The sequence below is a fragment of the Melospiza georgiana genome, chromosome 5 (assembly GCF_028018845.1).
Source record: "Melospiza georgiana isolate bMelGeo1 chromosome 5, bMelGeo1.pri, whole genome shotgun sequence".
NCBI classification, from domain to species: Eukaryota; Metazoa; Chordata; class Aves; order Passeriformes; family Passerellidae; genus Melospiza; species Melospiza georgiana.
In genome coordinates this window covers 18,936,879-18,959,355 of record NC_080434.1, presented here as the reverse complement: position 1 = coordinate 18,959,355, position 22,477 = coordinate 18,936,879, and the positions used below count along the sequence as shown (strand labels likewise).

Here is a 22,477-nt window from a genome sequence, read left to right as displayed (position 1 = left end):
CTTGAAATTTACCATTTCTGCCAACACACCTATTTCTGTCACAGTACCTGTGAGCCCCTCTCCTATTCTCTGCAGCAGCAGCAGCAACAGAGCATCTGTAATTATGCACATAAATAAATCCAGAACATTTCACTTACTAAGATCAGGAACACTGGGACAGACTCACAGAATCTGAATTAGAAGTTCAAGACTGAGAGAAAGGTGTCATTAAATTAGAGAACTTCTTAGTTCATTACAGCATTACACTGCAGGCAAGACATCTTCATTTTTTTGAGACTGAATTTTAATCTGTTACTGTTAGCACCTTACTTATATTAGGAGGACAGGGTCACACCATGGCACAGGGAAGACAACACAGAACAGGGACTTAATGTGCCTTGCAAATCCTCCCTTCCCCAGAATGGAGAATGAAAAAAAGGCATCATCATATGGCAAACACATCCGGAGAGATTCCTTGTATGTTCTTCCATCCTAAGAACATCCTACAACCTCCTTGGAGATCTAAGATTTCTCTGGAGATTTGCATAAAATCCAAACAGCATTGTTTGTATGCACAGGCCATGCCATAATGCTCCCTTCCCTATATCCAAGAGGCCAATCTTTCCTCCAGAGCTGCAATGGATATTGCTGTTTAGCTCCTCTGCACAGAGGTCAGAGCCTTTGCTTTGCCCTTGCAGTGCCTGAGGCTGACTCACTGCTCCATCTGCTGAGAGACTCGGCACACTCGCCTGCTCCTGGGCTGCCAGGCCACACTGCTGCAGCCCAACACTGCCTGGCACACCCTGCACTCCACAGGCATGGCAGGAGCCTTCTGACATCCTGGATAAAAGCATGTCCCCAGAGAATAGCAAAGAGCAGCAGGGATTTGGGTGCAAGAGTGAGGACTGTGTTATGTTAGTCTTTCAAAGTCAGAACAGTAAGGAAAGAGTACCCGAGCCAGCTGCCACTACTGAAGCATCAGTGAGGAAACCCAGCACAGCAGAGGAACCAGCTGCAAACAGGACAGAAGTACGGACACCGCAGGTGCACTTGGTTTGTGTCGTTCAGCTGCAATGTGGAATGCCCAAAATGCAATTACTTGCAAAGAATTTAGATAAAAGGCAATTTTACAAAGCCTCAAGTCAAAGCCCTGAGGCACTTAGGCCTAGCACTGCACAGCAACAGAAGCCTAATGATTCTCAGTTCTGGATTTAACTGACCTGGCTAAAGCTAGGCTTGTAGCAATACCAGGGAAAAAAACCCCATGGAATCCCTCATTTCCTGGGGTTAAAATCAGAGCCAGGTTCTTCTCACAAAAGCAGACCTAGCAGAAATTCAATATTCTGTGTTTCATTTTTTTAAGCTGAAAAACATTTTTATCTATTATCCTTTGCAGCATCTATTCACATTTAAATGAATTCTTTACTGTTTGTTTTTTCACTCTTTCAAGTTTTGTTTGACATTATTAGAAGTAATGGTCACATTTGTTAAAACATGCAGTAACTGTCCAATCCTGGTACTGAGAAATTACCTGCTGCCTTTGTTAAGCAGGAAGCTAACTAAACTGCCTGTTACTGCATTCATCAACTAAAAAGCATAAGAGTGCAATCAATTCTGAAAGGAACTTTTTTCACACTGAACAAGATGCTCAAAATACTTGCACATATATTATTCTACAGACCCCTTTTGAAAATTGCTTGGTAGGAGAGTCTGTGAACAGACTCCTGGCTCCAGCTGAAAGAAATCCAGGGGGTTCTATTTTCACCTATTTTATTTCCAAAGTTCCAGAGCAGAGGCACCCCTGTCTCCTCCATCCTTAGGAAGACACAGTCCCTATCTTTCCAACAACCCTCATTATCCATCCATTTAAAGAGACCAGGCCCATGCAGACTTTGTCATGCCTTTCTAAGCAATACATAACTGAAAGCATTGTGTGCAGAGGAGCCCTATGATGAGCTATTTAACCTCAGCTCTACACAAACCAAGAGGTGCAGTACCAGGACATCAAAACCTCAACAGAAACAGGCTAATGGGGAGATGCAGGGCCAATAAAAAACCCTTAGCATTTTAATATCAGTGTAATTAGATACCATTAGAGGACTGAAGTATAGTATTAATCTTGTCTTGTTCATTAGACAGCACCTTCTAAGAGGACCACATCTTAATGCCTTTGGTTTTCATTAATATTTATACAGAAAAATTCACAAAATATACTCTGCTGTCTTCTCTCTTATACATTATGCATTTAAAAAACTATCAACACAAAAGTTTGAAATTTAATTTATAAAAAAAGGTTCACAAAGGTTGTTTAAATGGCATGTCCAGAAGATTCAATATAAAAGGAGGATGAGAACCAAGGATCAGTCATGCACAGGTTCACACTGAAGTATGTGCATGCAGTGAACCTGCAGGGTCTTCTGAAAACTCATTTCAACTGATTGTTTACTCCCAACTCCAACATGGAGTTAAGCACTGACTGCACTGCTTGTCAGAGACAAACAAGTTTGAGAATAACATCAAATCGTGACTCAGTTACAAAAGTTTACACTGAGCAATCTTCAGCTCTTCACCTGGGGCTGCACTCTCCTCGTGCATCCATCAACAGTCATGAAGTGTAAAAATAATTGTCATTTGTAGATTCAAGTTCTTTATAAAAAGATTTTCAAGGTCCTTTACAAAAATTTTGCATGGTTCTTTGCTTCTGCAGATGACATGATAAGACAATGAGGAGATACTCATGGCTCCATTTTTAATGTCCTCTTCCTATTTTAAGAGAAAAGAAAAATACATCAAACAACTCTTATCTTAGTTGTGTTTCAAGCAAATTCTATACATAACATTGAATGAATTGATAGAATAAAATGCAAAAAACGAACATGGTTTTTACACATGCATCAACAAATGCAGAGAACTGTGCTTCAGTTTAAACTACCAGGATGCACAGAAATATCTCGCATAGAACCATAAACATCTATAAGACATTAAAAAAAAATATAAGACTAAAAACTATAAGACATTAAAAATCACAACATTCTGTTAATATTTACAAGCTTTAAATTATTTTAATAGTTACAAGCTTTTTAATATTTACAAGTTTTTATTTAGGAGCTATTATTTTCATGGAAAGGTAAAAACCCTACACTCACCCCGAAAGCCTCCTCCACCACCTCTTCCTCCTCTGAATCCTCCTCCTCCTCCTCCTCCTCCGCCTCTGCCTCCTCTGAATCCTCCTCCTCTTCCTCCACCTCTGCCTCCTCCAAATCCTCCTAAACAAAAGAAAGAAATTACCCTTTGAGAAGCATGTAAATTCTTGGTTATGCACAACAATTTATTTCATAGACAGCTTATGAAATGAAATGAACAACAACAAAAAACCAGAAAGTGTCAATTGCTGGACAGTTACCAGGTCAATTACTAGTAGCCTGCTTCTTCTAGGGACCATCTGGAGCATTTTAGGTATTGCTAAATATCTGATATACCATGTCCAAAATACTAAAGAGACTATAAAAAATGAACTACACATATAAACCAGTAAATTCATTACAGCTATTAGTAATTATTATCTATTAATTACAACTCAACACTAAACTAAACACACCAAACCACTTTGAAACACTTGTACCTTGCTGCAAAGGGGCAGGGTATGGAAAAGAGACAAGAAACTGTGATGTAAGAAAAAATAAACTTCAGCTTTGTTTGAAGAGTACATCACAGGTGATGTTCAAAAAGCTTTCTGTCTTTGTTATAAATCAGCATTCCCTCCTCCCTATGCTTTGGAGCTGTTATTTAGCCAGTCTCGCCACCTGAAAGGTATCACTGCCTTTTCTATACAGTCAAGCAGAAACATTTTTATTTGCAATACAGCTGTTGATATTCAAGTACTCACCAGCAGCTTTAGGAAACAAAACACAAATACTCCACAGAACAAATGACCAAAGCAACCCATGGCATCTCAAATAACTCCAACATCCTGCAGCTCTCATTCTTGTGATCTTACCTCTACCACCGCCTCTTCCTCCCCCACGTCCACCACCACGTCCTCCTCTACCACCTCCTCTGGGAGCACCTTTTTCTCCAGGGGGCCTTGGCAAAAACCTCTGAAGAGGCAGCAGCTTTGCTGGATCAATGTAAAACTGCAGGAAGAGAATTCCATTAAGCTTTCAAAATACCAAGACTAAATGCACATTAATATCTCCCTTTACAAATATCCACAATTTGGTGTTATCCCATTACATCAAACTGTCCTCTGCAAAAAGCCAAGGAGAGAAAGCACACAAGAAGTAAATCCCAGAATTAAGAAGCTACTAAAATATTGGTGATATTTGTGTGATTTTGTTGCATCTTTTCTCATGGGGCAAGAAAAAGGAGTAATGTGGCAAACACAGAACTGGAAAGGATGAGGAATTTAATTCCCTTGCTTACATAGGACAATCTGCTTTTAAAGTTATTAAATCTTAATAAATCTTTACTATCTGCTGACAAGTTAGACTTAGCTAACTGATGGCATTCAGTAAAATTCTGTTATTGAGATTGACTTACCTTTTGCATTTTTTTAAATGAAGAGGCTTTCATGTTCTCAGACAGTTTCACTGAAAAATACTGTTGGTTTCCTTAAGGAGCATTGCAGTAATAAAACATGCAAAACTGTGATTTTGATCAGTCCATGGAAGGAACATTGAGACATTTTCTAACTTAGTATTTTATAAATTCAGCTAAATTTTACCACAATTGCAATTAAAGGTGATTCAAACCTGCACATTTTACTTCACATTTAATGTGGGAGAGGAAAATTCACATAGCTAGTGACTGGTGCTCAACCAACCAACACAGGCTGAGTCTTAACTGGGTTACTCCCTCAGCTATCCTGCTTTTGTCATGGATTCTGTCCATCTGGCAGTGACAACAAAATGTACCCAGTGTCTCTGTGTCAGGCTGGCTCTGCCACAGATGTCCTGGCACATCCCACTTTTATGGGCAGGAAAAGTAATAAACGTGACAATGAGCCACAGGACATCTCAGTATAAACTCACTTTATAATTAAATAATGTGCTGGAGCATGAGCAAGGTCCCCTAATACACCAAAAAACCTAAAAGTCCTTGATCCACCTATGTTATAGCTTAGTAACCTATAGCAGAAAATCTGGGCAATTAGCCAGAAAAAGCAACAAGCTGAACCACCATGGATCCAAAATACATCATCAGTACTGCTAAAGAGTGAAAATCTGATTGACTTCATGTACTCTGTCATATCAAAAAAGCTCTAAGACAGGCACTTAAATGAAGCACCTACAGTTGCAGCAAGACTCACATATAACTGGTAGCCAAACTCTGAACTATTTTAAAATCCTAGAGAAATCCCATTTCATATCAAATCAATTTTTAAAAAACAAATATTGTAAGTCACACATTTTTTGGAAGGATACAAAGTCTCTCAGCTGTCCAAATATTTCATCCACTTTGCCAATCTGCTCCTTATTATCCAGGTACACTGGGGCATTGAAATAAGGCACCTTGTTTTCCTCTGTTTTACATTTACAAACCAGGTCATCTTCACAGGGATGCATGAACTCTCCCAGCACTGAAATAAAGAGCAAACAAGCTAAAGGGCTGGAGCAGACAATCTACGCAAAATAACAAATGAAGTTTCTCCATGTAACTTACAAACTACCCTTTCTGGAGGGCCCTGGTCATATCCTCCTCTGTTGAAGCCTCCTCGTCCACCTCCCCGTGCAAAGCCACCTCCTCGCCCGCCGCGGTTGAAGCCGCCTCTGTCACCGCCACCTCCTCCTCGGTTGAAGCCACCTCCTCTTCCTCCTCCACCTCCTCTTCCACGAAAAGACATTCTCTACTGTTTCCTGCTTTGTGAACAAAAAAAAAAATCAGTCGTTTAAGATATAAAAGGTGCGTCCCATGTGCTTTGCTGTACAAATTGCAGTCTCCTGTCAGCCTGGTTTGTTAATTTAATGGTTTGACCTTTTCGAACCTCGCTAAAAACATGCTGGCCTATGAAAAATCAAGTTTGCACCTAGGATGTCAGCCACTGCAACATCCGACTGCAAAAAGTGGCTAACAGTGATCAGCTAGTCATCTTTGACTCATCTGTATAAAGATGCCACATCTGATGGCAGTCCCCAGCCCCACAAGTGGCACAAAGTGAGAATATCATAGAATGGTTTGGGTTGGAAGGGATTCTAAAGGTCAGCTTCTGCCAACCCCTCTGCTGTGTGCAGGGACACATTCCACAGGCTGCTCAGGGCTCCATCCAGCCTGGCCTTGGGATGGGGCATCCACAGCTTCCCTAGGCAGCCTATTCCAGTGTCTCACCCCTCTCACAGTAAAGAACTCCTTCCTCACATCCTATCTCGACCCACCCTCTTTCAGTTTAAAACTGTCTTCTCTTATTCTACCACTCTGTGCCCTTGTGAAAAGTCCCTCTCGAGCTCTGCTGTAGCCTCCTTCAGGCACTAAAATCTTCCCAGAGCCTTCTATTCTCCAGGCTGAACAATCCCCACTCTCAACCTGACTGCAGAGGAGAGGTGCTCCAGCCCTGTGACCACTTTCATGGCCTCCTCTGGGTTTGCTCCAGAAACGCCACGTCCCTCCTGTGCTGGGCACCCCCGAGCTGATGCAGCCCTGCAGGTGGGGTCTCAGCAGAGCAGAGCAGAGCAGAGCAGAGGGGCAGAATCCCCTCCCTGCCCGGCTGCCCACGCTGCTCTGGATGCAGCCCAGGACAGGTTTGGCTCTCTGGGCTGTGAGTGCCCATGGCTGGGTCATGTCCATCCTGTCACCCACCAGCACCCCAAGCCCATCTCAGCAGGGCTGCTCTGATCTGCTCCTCCCCCAGCCCGTGTTGGTATCAGGGGTTCTCCCGACCCTTCCTCTCGGCCCCGTTAAACCTCGGGAGGTTCCCTCAGGAGGCCGCACTGCTCGGGCTCGGCCGCACTGGGCGCGCACCCGCAGCGCCTCGCAGGGCCCTGGGACGCGGCCAGCAGCCAGAGCGGGGGGACCCCAGCCGGCGGGGCCATTCCCTGAGGGATGACGGACGGACGGACGGACACGGCGGCGCCAGACGTACCTGCACGTGCGCGCCGCGCCCGCCCGGAAACACCCGCGCTGCCGCAAACCGGGCTGGCTGCCGTAAGTGAAAGGGCGCGGGCCGGCCGACAGTGTCGCAAAGGGCTGTCCAGTGCCGGCAATGGCGGCGCGCCCGGAGCGAGCGGGGATGGGCGGGGCAGCCACGGGAGGCTCGGCAGGGACACACACCCGGGTGTGACAGCGCCGGTCCTGACAGCGCTGTAACCCCGCTCTCAGCAACGCCTACTGCCGGGCGAGCCGGGCAGGCATCGATCGGGCTCCTCTGCGCTGAGTGCAATCCCAACCAGCGCTTCCTTTTAATCATTTACTTCAAGGGCTTTGCTTTTGTTATCTCGCCATCCGCTTCCGATAAAATCAGTTAAGGCAGGCTCTTTTGGAGAGATCGGATTTATCGGTTAATAGTTGAGGATCCTGTACTTTATTTCTAAATACACTTGAAAATATTTTTCTAATGGTTAAAAATTAAACCCAGATCTAACAGCTGACATTCAAAAGAATCCCAGCCAGAGGAATTTGTCTAGGAAGAGAAATAAAATTTCATCATGCGAATGCTCCCAATTTGCTTGGTTTTCTTGTGTCTCTTTTGTCTTTGTGGATCAGAGGTAAGATATGTTTTATTGTGTTAGCAGTAAACATTTTTAATGTTTAAAAATGTTTTAAAACATTTTAATAAACAGTTTATTGTTATAAAAGCAAAGCCAATTGATTTTTTTTTAAAAAAGTTCCTTTCATAGAATTTGTGCTTTATACATTTGTTTTAGCCCAGCCTGAATGTCTGAAGTCTGTTATTTCTCTTTAATGCTTTGATTCTACCTGGGGCTTATGCTAACAGGTTTGTGGAAAAGATTTTAAGCATCATATTATCCTAAACCAAATTTGCAAGCATGGCTGACCACAGAAAGGTGCTGCAATTTCCACACCCCTCCCTCTCCCGTTTTTGAGAAATGGGATTGCAATCTTGTGATATGGCAGCAAATTCTGCAGATTTTCTCTGGGCAGAAGTGTCCAGGAGAGCCAGTCTGGGCTGGGCATTCAGCACAATCCAAGCCTTTCAGAGAAGTTCTGAGATAAAATCAGCACCTGCTGTTCCCCCTGAGGAGGAACACCTAGCACAACATGGGAGTTGTGCCAAGGCGGATCTGGCTCACAGTTTGGATCCTACTGACCCAAGAACAGCAGGAAGAATTTAATAAGATTAAACAGCCGTGAAAAGGAGAGGTATTGGATTTAATTCTGCCTGAGCTACATCCTCCCTGACTCTACTGTGGCAGTATTTCTTCATGAGAACTTTAAACTTCAGCTCTATTGATCCAGTTGACACAGTCAAAGCTGATAAATCACATTTGAGGACTAATGTTTTTCTCCCATTTTTACACAGAGGCCATCCATATATATTTTCCATGTTCAAAGATTCATCCTGCCCACAGATTTTAGTAAGCAAAAGCACTCAGCCAGCACTGAAGTCAGCAGAGAGCTGCACAAACACAGGTGCCACTCACGCAGAGGCCATCAGAGGGAGGGTCACAGTCTGTACCTGCAGTGCAGTGATGGCCAGCAGCCACCCTGCAAACCCTCTGCTGTGCAAGACACAGGAAAAACGCTGATGGGGATGAGCACTTAATTTTCAAATTGCTTTTGGATACTTGTTAAGGTACTTGAGGTACTTGTTACTTGAGCAGTCATGTGGACTCTGCAAAACAAATGATTAATTATAGATTCATTTGCTAGTAAGTAATTCATAAATATTTACACATGATATTGAAATCCAAAGTCAACCAGGCCAATAAAACAAATCTTAGGGGAAAAAAAAACCAAGTTGCTATTTTTCTCTTTCTCTGGTGCTTAAATTCCTTTATGTTTTAATCTGTTTACCATCCCATTGCTGGTATGTGTTATAAACCAGTGCCTTTAGAAATGTTAATAGTCTGCTGTGCACTTCAGCTGATGTTTGAAAAGTAAAGGGTATAAAGTTTGTGGGAGATCAGTAAGACTGAAGATCACACCCGGTAAATAATCCAAAAAGAAAAAAGGAGTTCAGAAAAAGTGAGAGAGACGAGGTGGCCAAAGACAAGGGAATAAACTCTATAAATGGTATTTAGGAAGTTCTGATTAGGTGGGAAAAGGCTTATAAATGGACACTTTGCTGAGGTCAGTGAAGGGATCTGCAAAACTCTTGGTACAGTCCCTAATCTTGCTTTCATTTAAAATATTTTTTATAGCAGCATTTATTATTTTTTCAGCACCCTCTAATGCTGAAGAAAACAATTTTCCACAGGTTAAACCTGCCCAGCCAGCTAAGCAAGACAACTACCTCATAGAAGAATGCTTGGGCAACAAATACACCCACAAGTCCTGTAAGAAAGTTTTTTGTCAGCCATGGGAACGATGTGTGGAGGGAAGGTGCCTGTGCAAGCTCCCCTACCAGTGCCCAAAGAACGGCTCTGCAGTTTGCTCTAGTGGTGGGAAGAACTTCCGTACCTACTGTCAGCTGAAGAGCTACGAGTGCCAGCAGCCCAAAGCAAAGTTTCTGCACAGGGGAACGTGCAAGCCTGAAGGTATTCACCCCTCCTTTTCCAAAATCTATCCATCAGGGGTGGCGGAGGAGATGCTTACACTATCTACAGAAAGCCCGTTCATTTTCTTGCACTAGTGACAGCGTGAAACAGAAAATGAAAAGTCACTGAAAGGGGGGGGTATCTGCTGATTTTTATAAAAAATAAAGTGATTGACAGGCCCAGGTCACCCTGCTGCTGGTTTTGCTACACAGACTGCTGCAGGCATTTTGCAACACAGGTAATAGAAGTAGGATGTGGCCCTCTCACTCCAAGTATTGCTGGTTGGTTATGAAAAATCCCCTAAAGAAGGTCATTATACTAAAATGCAGCCTGCTCTTGGTAGATCTTCAAGAACTCTTATGGACCCATTACCCTCGTTTGTCCTTAAACTGTCATAGTCTGAGAAATTAGCAGGCTCAAAGACACAAAGGCAACCCTCAGAACTAATTCAGGAATAATACCTGAAGCCTCTGATTCCCAGTCTTCTGTTCTTTCCATATGAACTTTGGCAGTGAATACAAAATTAATCCTGATTTGCTTTTGTGCTGTCTTTCCACTAGATACATCTATATAATATGATTTTGTTTGGGGATTTTTTTCATTTCTCTCTTTTTTATTTTTTAAGAAACATTTTCAGTCTCTCTGGGTCATGGAGATTCAAGTTTGCTTCGAGTAAAACCCATGAATCACAAGGAGGACAGTTTTGTGTGTGCTAGTGAATGGACTATGAATGAAGCAAACGTGGCTTGCAGGCACCTTGGCTTTGAATTGTAAGTTTGGGCAATTTATCTCTGGATAACTGCAGGGGATTTGAAAAAGTAGTGATGTTTACAGAAGTGTCACTCACAGCCAACAGTTAAGACAGAAAACTCATGAACTATGTATTGGCTACAATATTCTGATAAAACTTCCTAAACTGACACCTGAGAGTGAAAGCCAAAACACAGATTTCTGTGTTCTGTTACAGGCTACAGCTATACAAGCCATAAGTTCTTTGCTTTAAAATAAAGACCAATGTGGAGGGGTTCTCACAGGCCTGTGTTAGGGAAAATGCATGGATGGACCACTCCCAAGTAGCTGTGAGCACTGATCAGAGAAAGGTTTCTCAGGACAGATGACAAGAGGGTACAGCTCTGTTTTGCCCCTTGCATTAGCCAGACTAACAAGGAGCAGAACATGGGGGTTTTTCCTTCACCCCTGCTGCCACTGCTTGCTCTGGCTCCAGGGATGGCTGAAGTCACACACAGTTTGTTCTTTTTCTTATAACCACAATGAAAATCCAAGTTGTGTATTCAGCTCCTTATAGAGTTACCTCTGTATCCTGTACATAATAATTTACACCTGTAATGTAACATAACTGAGGTAGTGTTGCCTTCCCAACCTTACCAAAAAAAAAAAAAAAAAAAAAAAAAAAGTCCCCAGAAAACTAAAGCTCCTACTGCAGTGCCTTCTCTAGGTGAGAAGCAAGTGTTTGCTAGTCGTGATCAGTGTATGTTCAGATAGCAGAGAGGGGTTTGCCCTGGACAGAGCATTCAGCTGTGGAGTCTCATTGAAAGCCTCCCTAGTTACTTATTTATTTGAGCCATATTTCTTTAAGGTAGGGGATCATACACTGTTAGGAGAATACTGCTCAGGTAAAACCAAGAAAGATAAAATTTATCAATCCCAGCCTTGCAGTGGCCTGAGCTTGCTCAGCATTCAGTGGTTTGGATGGGACCAAGGATAGCTGACCCCATGCAGGATGGTTCCCAAGTTATGGCTCACCCATGTCCACACAGAGACAGAGGTCTGAGCTCACAGGTTCTGCTACATAAGGAGACTTTTCTATCCATCGTGATACACAGAGACTTTCATAGACCTACATATGCATTTGGGGACAGCAGCCTGCAAAAATTAGCACTTCTTCCAAAGTAAACATCTCCTGTTTACCCCTAGACAACTCCAGTTGCTAGTCTGCTCTTTTTCTTAGCCATGACCAAAATTCTTTGACACTGAGGAAAATCGTGTAACGTCTAAATAATAAAAGCAGTGGACAATCCATTGTGAAATTATATAATTTGTTGTTGTTATTATTATTATCTTCACAGAGGTGCTGAATATTACCAAGTCACTTCCAGCATCACAGAATCTGCCTTAAATTCATTAAACTGTCTGCAAATAAGTTGCAGGGGCCTAGAGACAAGTCTTGCTGAATGTCACATAGAGATGAAATCAAGAGATAGTAATGAGGGACTGGTTAGCCTGCAGTGCCATGAAAATCTCAGAGGTTAGTAGATCTTTTTAGTTTAATATCTATTTGGTCTTTTTACATTTTAAGTATATTTTAAACAATGAGGACCCAGTTTGCTGAACTCTCAGCCACAGAAAACCCACACTGAAACCTTTTGATCACTTTAAATCATCATTTTGTAGACTTTATGACAACTGAGATAATCTGGAGTCAAGACAGTCTTGAATTTTCAAGTTTGAAAATCACTGCTGTCCCCAAAGTATTTTTACAGATATAAAATGAATTTATTTCATCCTTGGTTCTCTTTGTTCCACCATGCCTTCCAAGGGTATCAAGGTATATTGTATCCCATGAATCTTACCTCTCCTGGCTTAACTGGTGAGGAGACAGGTGACAATGTGGTGCTCACTGTTAGAGGGACATCAATTAGCACATCACTAGCACCACAGCCAGACAAACATGACTACAGTGGGAAACTGCTGGTGTCTTCTGTGGGGGTTTCAGGACTCCTCAGTTTCTCACTGTAAAGGGGGAATCAAAGCCTTGTTTAGAATTCTAACAGCTTTTCATTCCCTGTAGGGAGCTTTCTTTGGCACTGGTGAGCATAGCCTGAGATGCTGCTGACTGGAAGAAGTGTTATGAATCATCTCATTCTCATTTTTTTCTTACAAAAGCAGTTATTCACAGACTCTTGAGTTCTTTCTAGAGAAGGAACCTCCATCATCCTAATCCCTTGAATCATTTATAGTGTGTTTGAATTGATCATTTCTGGTTTAGTCCTCACCAGTCCTTTCATTAGAAGAAATGAAATTCCCTTTTGCCATGCTACTGGCAAATTTGGAGGAAGAAAATGAGAGGTCACACTGGAACCCTGGTGAAAAGCAACCAAAGCAATAAAAAATTCTTCCTATTTACCTGACTGGGCCCCAGCATACCTACTGCTGATGGGCCAAACTGCTGACAGAATCCAACATGCAGGCAGAGCATTTCCCTGGGCAATTATGAACCTACACCAAATTCCACACTAACTTCATTTTCATCTTGCTGCACAGTTTGTTCAGATGGGGAGTTTCACTGTGTCAACAAGAAGTGCATTTCTCTGAATAAAACCTGTGATGGGATCAATGACTGTGGAGACCTGAGTGATGAACTGTGCTGTAGAGGTAACAATTTCCTGTCAGGTGTTTCAAAATAATTTCAGCAGAAATCCACTCACAAAGAATTTTTACAGTGATGTAACAGCTAAATTCTCTTTTCCATTAAGTCACTACATTAAACAAATCTGACCATAATTTACACATAGGCAAGTGCAAAAAAGCAGGCATGAAATACCATTTTGAAGCAGACAAGTGATCTCTTGAGAATCTGGATTTCTTCAGAGAATGAGAAAATACAATGAGATCATTTAGGAGGCTGCTAAACATTGAGACAAAAAATTAGTCCTTATAGCATGAAAATGTACTTTTACTTGGAAAAACCAATAGTAATTAAACAAAGACACTGGTTTTCTAATGAACTATCTTTAAACCAAAAAAATATCACCCTTAAATGTATTACTAATGCAAGATCATCCATGGAATATCTGTGATGATTTCCTGGCACACTGCTTGTTCATGAACAGTCACTCCTTTAGCATCTGCAATTCCAGCTGTAAAAGTTCTGATTGGAAATGAGGAATGGATCTAGCATGACTTGAATGCAGGAGAATACTTTCAAAATTTGTGTTTCAGGTGCCAAATGCTAATGTGGGTTACAAATCCCGTCATTATCCCTCCATAACCTTAATTTTGTAGTGTTGCAATTGTAAGTAATTTTAATGAGATAATGGTGGAAACATGGTCACAGTAATTTTAGAACAAAAAAAATAAATACTTGTGATTTCATATATTTAGTGGACATGTATTTGGACTCCACATGACAAAAATAGTGCTGTTTCAGCTGAATGGGCTGAAAACAATGCTTCCTGAAATCAACATAAGTATTTAAACTGAGTTCAGTGGTCTTTGGATCATCTTGGGATATCTGGATACTTTTAGAGAATTACCTTATTTTCAGTTAGATACAAATATCTTTAAAAAGAGATTGACATCAAATTTTAAATTAGCTCAAAAGACCCTACCATGAATTCATGCACTGCTTTGCTTTTGATAACATTTAAAGGGATCACAAAATTAAAAAGGAAGGGGGTTTTCAGGTTCATAATACCTGTTCAGGTAACAAAGAATTTTAGAAGAGGTAAGTTATTTCATCCAGTGTTCTCCTGTCAGGACTCTTGATTCCTAACCCTGCATTTAGGCATTTAGCTCGTTCAACCAAAAATCAGCTTGGTCTCTGATTTGGGGGGTGGGATTTGGCACAAGCATCATCAGTTCCTCATTTGAGGTGATCAGTGATGCTGGCAAAATTTGAGATCTTTTGGCTGAGGCTGAGTGTGGACGTGTTATGGATGAAACTGGTGTGGTATGATACCAAGTCTAGCAGGCCTGCAGTAGTAACAGAGATTCACATTTTTCAAATCTTATAGTTTCAAATTTTAAAGTGAGGAAAGCCAAGTATTCATTTTGTTTAGATGCACAGAGCCTGCTTTTGTAATCTCTTTATGAACAGGCAGGTTCCCTATAACATGGATATATGTTTGGTTTAGATTGTAAAAAACTCTGTGACAGTGTGAGGTTGCTGAACCAAATCAGGCTGTGATTTACATTTGTAATTCCCCTGTGTTACAGAGTGCAGAGAAAACAGCTTCCACTGCCGGTCAAACATCTGTATTCCAAATAAGAGTGTCTGCAACAAAGAAATTGACTGCCTCACAGGAGAGGACGAAGCTGGAGCTATCTGTGCAGGTCTTCTGAAAGATGTTTTTGTTTCTTTCATTCAGCTCAATTTTAACTAGAGGCTACACAATGAATATTAGTATTTTATTTATTATGCAAGAACCAGTCTTCCCAGTATTATGTTACGCATAGTAGGAAGAAAAGGTCATAGAATTTTCTCTCCTTTCTTTCTGGAAAGGCCTGACAAGAAAACTAAAGGAAGGAAGAAAGAGATGATGTTTTGGGAAGCTTAAGGCAGATTATGTCTTTTCTTTATGTGGCCAGCAATCAAACTGGTATCCCCTAAGAAAGTGTAAGAAACAGGAATACTTTCCTCACAAATGAGGAATTCAACACGTTTGTCAATATAATAATTCTTCTGTGCTTTTCCCCTCTCTGTTGAAAAGATTATGTTTTGTTTGAAAATTAGAATGTTTTTCTTGCTCTCAAGAGAGACAAAGTCTAAGGCCAAAAAAGTAAAAGCTACTGGTAAATGGTAATTAGTACAGGTAAACTGAACTCTAAATGTAAACATTACTGTCAGTGACATGAGAACAGACACAATGCTCAGCCCCCATATAAGGACTGAATTCAATGGACACTTTGTTTGAATAAAAGCTGACAAACTGGATTCACCAAGCACTTAATTTACCTTTCATGTTGAATATCCTCCCTTACCCTATTAAAGGAGGCACATAGTACCCATCAGCATAACCTAAATTGGGGGCCAAAGACCAAATAAAAACCTGTTACTTAATGCTCCTTTGAGTTTTAGAAAGTTTCAAAAGGTCAGAGGGCCAGGAGAAGAAATTTTGGTTGTTTCTGGTGGAGAAGAATGGGACATCTCCCCAGAGATCACAAACAAAAAAAAGGCAGTTTCTCAGGGTTTCCTGGCAGAAGGGGTCCCTAGGCTTGGAGAGTGAGTAGATGTTGTGTAGTTATGAATGAGTATCTGCTGGCTGCTGGTCATTTGTAGGCTGAGGCAGCCAAACAGTGCCTGGCAGGAAATGGAAAAGGAAAGGGAAAGGGAAAAGGAAAAGGAAAAGGAAAAGGAAAAGGAAAAGGAAAAGGAAAAGGAAAAGGAAAAGGAAAGAGCAGGCACCAGGCTGGAGAGTATTGCTCTCCATGAGAACAGTATGCCCTTATGCATTTAAAATATATTCCATCATCGGGTCACACACACATATATTCAAGTAAATGTTTGCCGATAATTTAAATATTTTGTTAATACTACAGGCAAAGAAGAAGGTGCTGAAAATAACAGTATGGATAAAGGTAAGTGTAATTAGCCCTCCAAAATCACCAGCATGCCCTCTTATTAGTGACTTTCTAGCTACCAGCCAGCTGCTCAGATCTAGAACACTCAGATATTCTGACTTTGTAATTTACTAATATGCATTCTGGGACTTACTGTTTGTCTCACTTTTCACTGACTTCGGGAATGCCATAATAATTCATCCTAGCTGAGGATCCACATCTGCATGTTTTGGCAACTGGTAAACCCTCAGCTGAGGTAAACTCTCAGCAAACCTAGGGGAACATCCTTAAAATTATTTGCCTGAATGCATGCAGCATTGAAAAATGGAGAGAAGTGATGTGATGCTCAGACACAAGCAATTTTGAAAGCAAAAAGAGATGCCAATATTTTTGGTCTTTGTTTTCCTGCTATTTCAGCTACTGGCATATTCACAGCACTCAAATTTTTAACAAGAATATATACCTGAATTCTGAAATATGTTTTTCCTTTTTGTTAAAGAAAGAAAAATGATAAAGACACTTCTTCCCCAAGTGCACTGTGGTGTTAGGAATCACACACTAACTCGACGGAAAAGAATTGTAGGTGGAGAGATTGCTGGAAAGGTAAAAAAACAACTTTACCAGATATGAGTTCATTCAGCATTGATTTAAATGGGCATTATTTTCCTTCTGTTAAAGTTATGGAAATAACAAAATCAGCTACAATGCTTATGTCATGTTTTGCAGCAGTAGTGGCATTGCACTGAATGTAAATAAAGAGAAGCACAGTTTATAAAGTAAAATATGGACTTACAAAATTAAGCATTGAAGTACAAATAGACACTGACAATTACTCAGGGAAATGATTAATACTACAGCCAAAAATAACAATTCTGACGTAATGGAGTTAAATTTTGTGGCTTTGAAACAGAATATAACAAAAATGCATTCAAACCACGTGAGGTCCTCCATCTGTTTTTCTGACTACAAGGGGTTTCATGACTAAAAGCTGGAGGTAAAGATATATTGCACAAAGTCAGAATATTGGATAAAATTACTGAGTTTTTGTATATATATCCTTTGTATCTGATGGAGCCCAATTTACAACTTCTGGAGAGCATATCTTTTATTAAAATCAGATGTTTTTCCCTTTATGCCCTAATCATTACAATTTACAATTGTAATGATTCCTCATTATTTGTGTTTGTTGATTGAATAGGGTGAATTTCCTTGGCAAGTGGCAATTAAAGACACCAGCAATGAAGGTTCCACAGTGTACTGTGGAGGGGTTTATATTGGTGGCTGTTGGGTTCTGACTGCTGCTCACTGTGTCAGGTAAAAACAATTCATTCTGAAATTCTTTCTGCAAGGCAGAAAAATTGATTTGGATACTACTGCCCTTCTCAGCTATGTGTTTGTTAATTTCTGTTTGTCTGTTGAATAGATCAGTTTAAAACACTGACTCACCCACATTAAGCATGAGGAAGATTCAGAGAAAACAGAGGGTTTTGGCAGTGAATAGAAAGATAAAAAGTTAACTATGAGTTTGAAGAGACATGGCATACTTCAGTCAGATAGCAGCAGGCAGGAAAGGTTCATTGTAACCACTCTGCTTGAAGTTAAATACAACAGATCTCTTCTCCATGTCTACCTTGTGGAAGTCCAGGATCTGTCCCAGAGAATGTCCCTGGGGTTATATATTCCCCAGAATAAGCCAAGAGCAGACATGTAAGATTTGCCAGTCCCATCCACATCTGCTCACCTTTATCAGCAAAAGCACTTGTTTTCCATTTGTCACAACACTAAACAGAGCCTGGCTTTAACATCATTTTCTGTTTAGCTGCAGTACTCACCATGTGTCATCTGTCTTGAATTTGCTACACTTCAGAAAAGCCTGGGCATTAAGTCCAGAAAGAAAAATATATGTATCTAATATGGATTTTTATTCTATATAAACTTCGATAAAATGCAACACTTTACATCTTTAAACCAGTTGAAATGTAAGGCTTGTGTTTATTTCACTGTTTTTTTCCAGGGCAAATCGGGTCCATCTCTACCTTGTCTGGGTTGGAATGTTGAACACAATAGCGTATGACAAAGAGACAAATACTTACAAACTAAACCAAGTGATAATTCATGAAAACTACAATGCATCAACGTATGAAAATGACATTGCTCTGCTGGAGCTGAAAGGTTCTGGGCTCGGAGAATGCTCCCTGGAAGAGACCAGCACACCTGCCTGTGTGCCCTGGTCAGAGTATATGTTTAAGACTGGTGACAGATGCAAGATTTCTGGATGGGGACTAGAGAAAGGTATTTGCTTTAGTGCTCACTTCAAGAATGTATTATTTGTATAACTCATTTCCTAATTGGGGTGAGCTTTCATTTTGAAAAGGCTGAAAAGCAGTTATGCACAAAGCACTCAGAAGAGGCTGAGTACAGAAAATGTAGGCTGTGGTTTGGCACTCAGGTATCACGGTTGGGTTCTCTTTTCTGTACTGCTTCCTCTGCCGTTTGTATATTGATATAGAGGACACACCTGGATGAAAACTACTCTGAAAGTAAGAAATTTTCCTTTTGTCCATCTAATAGTTCTGTCAGCTGTGGAGACCTGTTAAGGACATGTAACAGATGTTGTTTGGTAGCTCACACGGGCCCATAGTCACACTCTGTCCTCTGACCCCTTCCCAACAGCCAGCATGAAACTCAGCACATCCTGTCTCTGCCATGCTTGAGTTCAGCCCAGAGATGCCCGCACAGACACAAATATAGTCATACTTTCAAAGATTTGGGAAGCATTTGTCTTGTATAAGAGTGTTACAGCATGGTGTTGGAGCTACCACACACTGGTTGGGAGGTTTCTCCTCTCCATACTCAGTAGCATCCACCCAGCAAATGCAAAGTTGGGAATTGCTAGCAAACAGACAGAGACAAAAACAGAGCATCTCTTTAGACTTGTGAATCCATACCTTGCTCATGTCTTCAGTAACTGCTCCATAAAGATAGAGCAGAGTTGGAAAAAGGGTAATAAGGATGAATCACAGCCACATCTCCAGTTCACAAAAAACAATGTACCCATTTCCAAGGTCCTGGAAACCTTCATGTAGAAAACATAGGAAAAAAGCCCTGAGGAACACAAGGAAATGGAAAGGGTGAAAAATGGCACAAAATGAAAGCACTGTAGTTTACACTGCAATTAAAACACTGTGCTTTTATTTTGAACTATATGGCCAATGCACTGTAATTCATATGGGGTAAATATTAGTGGCAGTTTAAGGTTTCTGGTTTATAATACTGAAGATAATAATATTATGTAAATAAGTAAATAACTAACTTTCAAATTATTATATTAAATGTGTCTAATGTGTACTTGTCATTTTAAATTTTGATTTTTTTTTCTAGGTTACACAAAACAATTTATCCTCAAGTGGGGAAATGTTAATTTATTTCACAATTGTTCTGAATTGTATCCAGGACGATTTTTTAAAAAAATGGCATGTGCAGGTAAGCATCCATTTTCTTACTATAATTTCTCTACCATCAAGCTCTCAGTTTAGGCCAGACCTGCTGGCTGGGAATCTTCTAGACTTAAGAAAGGCAATAAATGAACCACCACAATATCACTGTTGGCTACATGCCAGCCACTGAGTCTGTGGCATCCACCATTATCCACTTATTTGTAAACAGAGTTCAGATGACAGCATGACGAGTTTCTGTGATTATTTGGGAAAATTTCTGCATGTAATTTGAGTTATATTTTCTAAATACAAAAGCACTTTACAGCCTACTGAACCACCTGCCTTCAATGTATTTGATTCTGATTCAGCAACACATTTAAGCAAATGCCTGTCCACACCCCTGTTGAGTAGAATTCATCTGAATGGACATTTGCCTCTACCACAGTGCATGCCAGGAGAATACAAATAGTTTTCAAACTTAGATCAGTCTGTCCAGGAAACTGGTTGCTACTCCTAGTATTAAAATGAGGATTTTTGAATATACATTTATTGCTTCTCAAGTGACAAAAAGTGTTGCCAAATATATGACTAAAAGAGCAGTGAGTATTCAACTCACAGGACAGATAGTTTCAACTGTTTATTAAATCAAAAAGTGAAGGCAATCTTTAAACAAACTACTCAACAAGAAAATTAAAATCAGATATAAAAGCAAAATAATTTTTGATAAATTCAGGATGTTATCTGTAAGATATTGTGTTTATTAAGCACAATTTTAGTTTATAAGTGTAACTAATCTCCCTTTTCTTCAACATATTTCAAGTCATCATACTTTACCATGAGGGGAAATGACAGTACCATGAGATACATTCTGAAAGGGGATATCTGCAGATACCATCCCCTCCCTGATGCAAATAAAACCTTTAAAATAAAGGGCTGGTACTCACAGGAGTTAGTAATACAAGCAAATATTAATTAAACTGATTAAAGGCAATAAATTCTTGTTTCATAGGATTTATAATCCTAACTCTGAACAATTTACATAACTCTTTCTCAGTAAGGTACAGATTCAAGAAGGAGCTTTTCAAAAGTTTGCGGACTTGTGCTTTGTCTTGTGCTTCCTTCATATTAGGACAGTCAGTCAAGCAGGAAAGTGTAGTAAGGGTGTTAGAAATTAATTAACTTTTACTCAGTATATAGGAAAAACCATAAATCATATTCTAGCTCTGTAGCAACATTTCTGCTTATATCACATCCATCTTGATTCTTTTTTTTTGTTTTAATGAACATTGGGTTTGCTGACCTGAAAATGAGTGGGTTTGTGAACACTGAAGCACAAAGGGCACTGGATCCTGCACACCTGTGCCTCAGAGCTGTGCACTACCTGGTGTTTCTAAAGGTCCTCACTGAGACCAATCATGCAGTGGGGGCACTTAGAGACAGCTGCTCTCCCTCCCATCCCAGGATTCATCTGCCCACCTGTTTTCATAAAGCTGGTAAAGAGAATAATTGAAGAGATGACACTGGACAATGGATTAGTGGGTAGAGAGGACACCAAAGGCAGACACACAGGCATACACACATTATGGTATCTTCACTTCCAAAGGAATCAGTGCACAAACCTTTATACCTCATGCCATTTTTATGGGCTACTTTTTACAGTAGGCACTGTGGCTGAATTCCTCTCTATTGCACTGCATAAAACAAGACTGATGAAAAAGCAAATGGGAATTTGGGCCAGCCACAAGTATACAGAGAAGCCCTGCACTTGAAATGAGAAGTAACAGACTTGAAGAGGTTCAGAATCTTCTTTACTGCTGACCATTAGGCAAACACCTGTCAGGAAGCGACACAGACCTGAAAAATCTCCTGAGCTCTGCCTCGTGCGCCAGCTTGTACCTTCACTTACTTTTGCTTTTTATTTCCTCCCCAGGTACTTATGATGGCTCCACAGACAGCTGCAAAGGTGATTCAGGAGGGCCCCTGGTGTGCTTTGATGCAGAAGACGTGGCCTATGTGTGGGGCATTGTGAGCTGGGGTGAGAACTGTGGCGAGGCTGGTCACCCTGGCGTGTACACACAGGTTGCCAGCTACTATGACTGGATTAGCCACCATGTATCAAGGGGGCTCATTTCACGGTACAATATCTGAAGCTCAGAAAATTCAATGCTTCCTTCATATCACCTATGCAAAAATAGTCCTTTTCCACAATCAGCTGTCACACAACTTAGCAACAATCAGTACAAATCTTCAAGGAATGTATTTTGAAAATTCTTAACACTCTCTGAATATCGCATTTTTGCAGAGCCTGTGGGAAGAGAATTTTACAGGCACAAGTCCACTGCAAAGGTCTCTAATAAAAGCAGATATTAAAATATTTTTTCTTGTAATATTGGTTTTTTCCACTTTTCACATTGCATTTCAGTTGCTGTTGTTTTTTTGGCTAAAAGGGATAATGATACTGGAAGCAGTGGTTGGAAAATGCACTGGCAAGTGACCTTCACAGAAATATGAGAACTTCACAGAAAGGACAGCAGCCAGCCTGCTTTAAAGAACTTACGTCATCTCGAGGTCTAAGTCACCAGAAACCCTCAGCAGGCTGCCTGGCTTGGCACTTGATTCTTTAGGCTTATTGCAGAAGAAGACTTCAGCCCACCTATTAATCAACAGATTGCCTGTGACCATGAGATTTGTTGCAATGCAACAATTACTCAAATAATAAATCTCCTTGGTATTTTTTTGCAGCTACAAACTCAGACAATTAATATTTAGTCAATATACATCATCTGATCATCTAGCCTGGGGCAATTTTTGTAGTTCTTAAGTTTTATTAATTTGACATCAGCTGCCCACAAACAACAAAGGAATTTTGAAACTTAAATATTCAACTTAAATCAAAAGCATCTTTACATCTTAAGATCTCTATGTATGTATTTATATTTCAGGTATCCAACAAAATCTCAACACCAGAGTTTTACTCTACACACTATCACACACTCTATGAGCATCTGTATTCTTATATACATACATTTTATATAGCAATATAAACATGTAAAAAGACAATACCTTATACACATAGATTTAATTCTACAAAACCATGTAGCAGAAACAAAG

The 22,477-nt window shown here is 40.5% G+C and overlaps 2 protein-coding genes across 3 annotated transcripts; one reads left to right on the top strand and one right to left on the bottom strand.

The window, feature by feature from the left end:
• Positions 1–2,237: 2,237 nt before the first annotated feature.
• GAR1 (GAR1 ribonucleoprotein) lies at positions 2,238–7,135 on the bottom strand. Of its 2 annotated transcripts, none has more exons than XM_058024186.1 (7): positions 7,055–7,135; positions 5,641–5,834; positions 5,403–5,557; positions 4,519–4,578; positions 3,977–4,112; positions 3,126–3,245; positions 2,238–2,742 (listed from the first exon to the last, which is right to left on the bottom strand). In XM_058024186.1, exons 2-7 carry the CDS (start codon positions 5,819–5,821, stop codon positions 2,729–2,731), a joined length of 666 nt encoding a protein of 221 aa, XP_057880169.1. In that variant the 5' UTR covers positions 5,822–5,834; positions 7,055–7,135; the 3' UTR covers positions 2,238–2,728. The 2 variants fall into 2 exon arrangements, with proteins under 2 accessions (XP_057880169.1, XP_057880170.1); XM_058024187.1 differs by lacking the exon at positions 7,055–7,135 and adding an exon at positions 6,853–6,939.
• Positions 7,136–7,263: 128 nt separating this feature from the next.
• CFI (complement factor I) lies at positions 7,264–21,738 on the top strand. The gene is made up of 12 exons (XM_058024185.1): positions 7,264–7,676; positions 9,350–9,629; positions 10,255–10,399; positions 11,717–11,895; positions 12,912–13,022; positions 14,586–14,702; positions 15,909–15,947; positions 16,429–16,532; positions 17,128–17,243; positions 17,944–18,221; positions 19,311–19,412; positions 21,297–21,738. Exons 1-12 carry the CDS (start codon positions 7,617–7,619, stop codon positions 21,512–21,514), a joined length of 1,749 nt encoding a protein of 582 aa, XP_057880168.1. The 5' UTR covers positions 7,264–7,616; the 3' UTR covers positions 21,515–21,738.
• Positions 21,739–22,477: the final 739 nt, after the last annotated feature.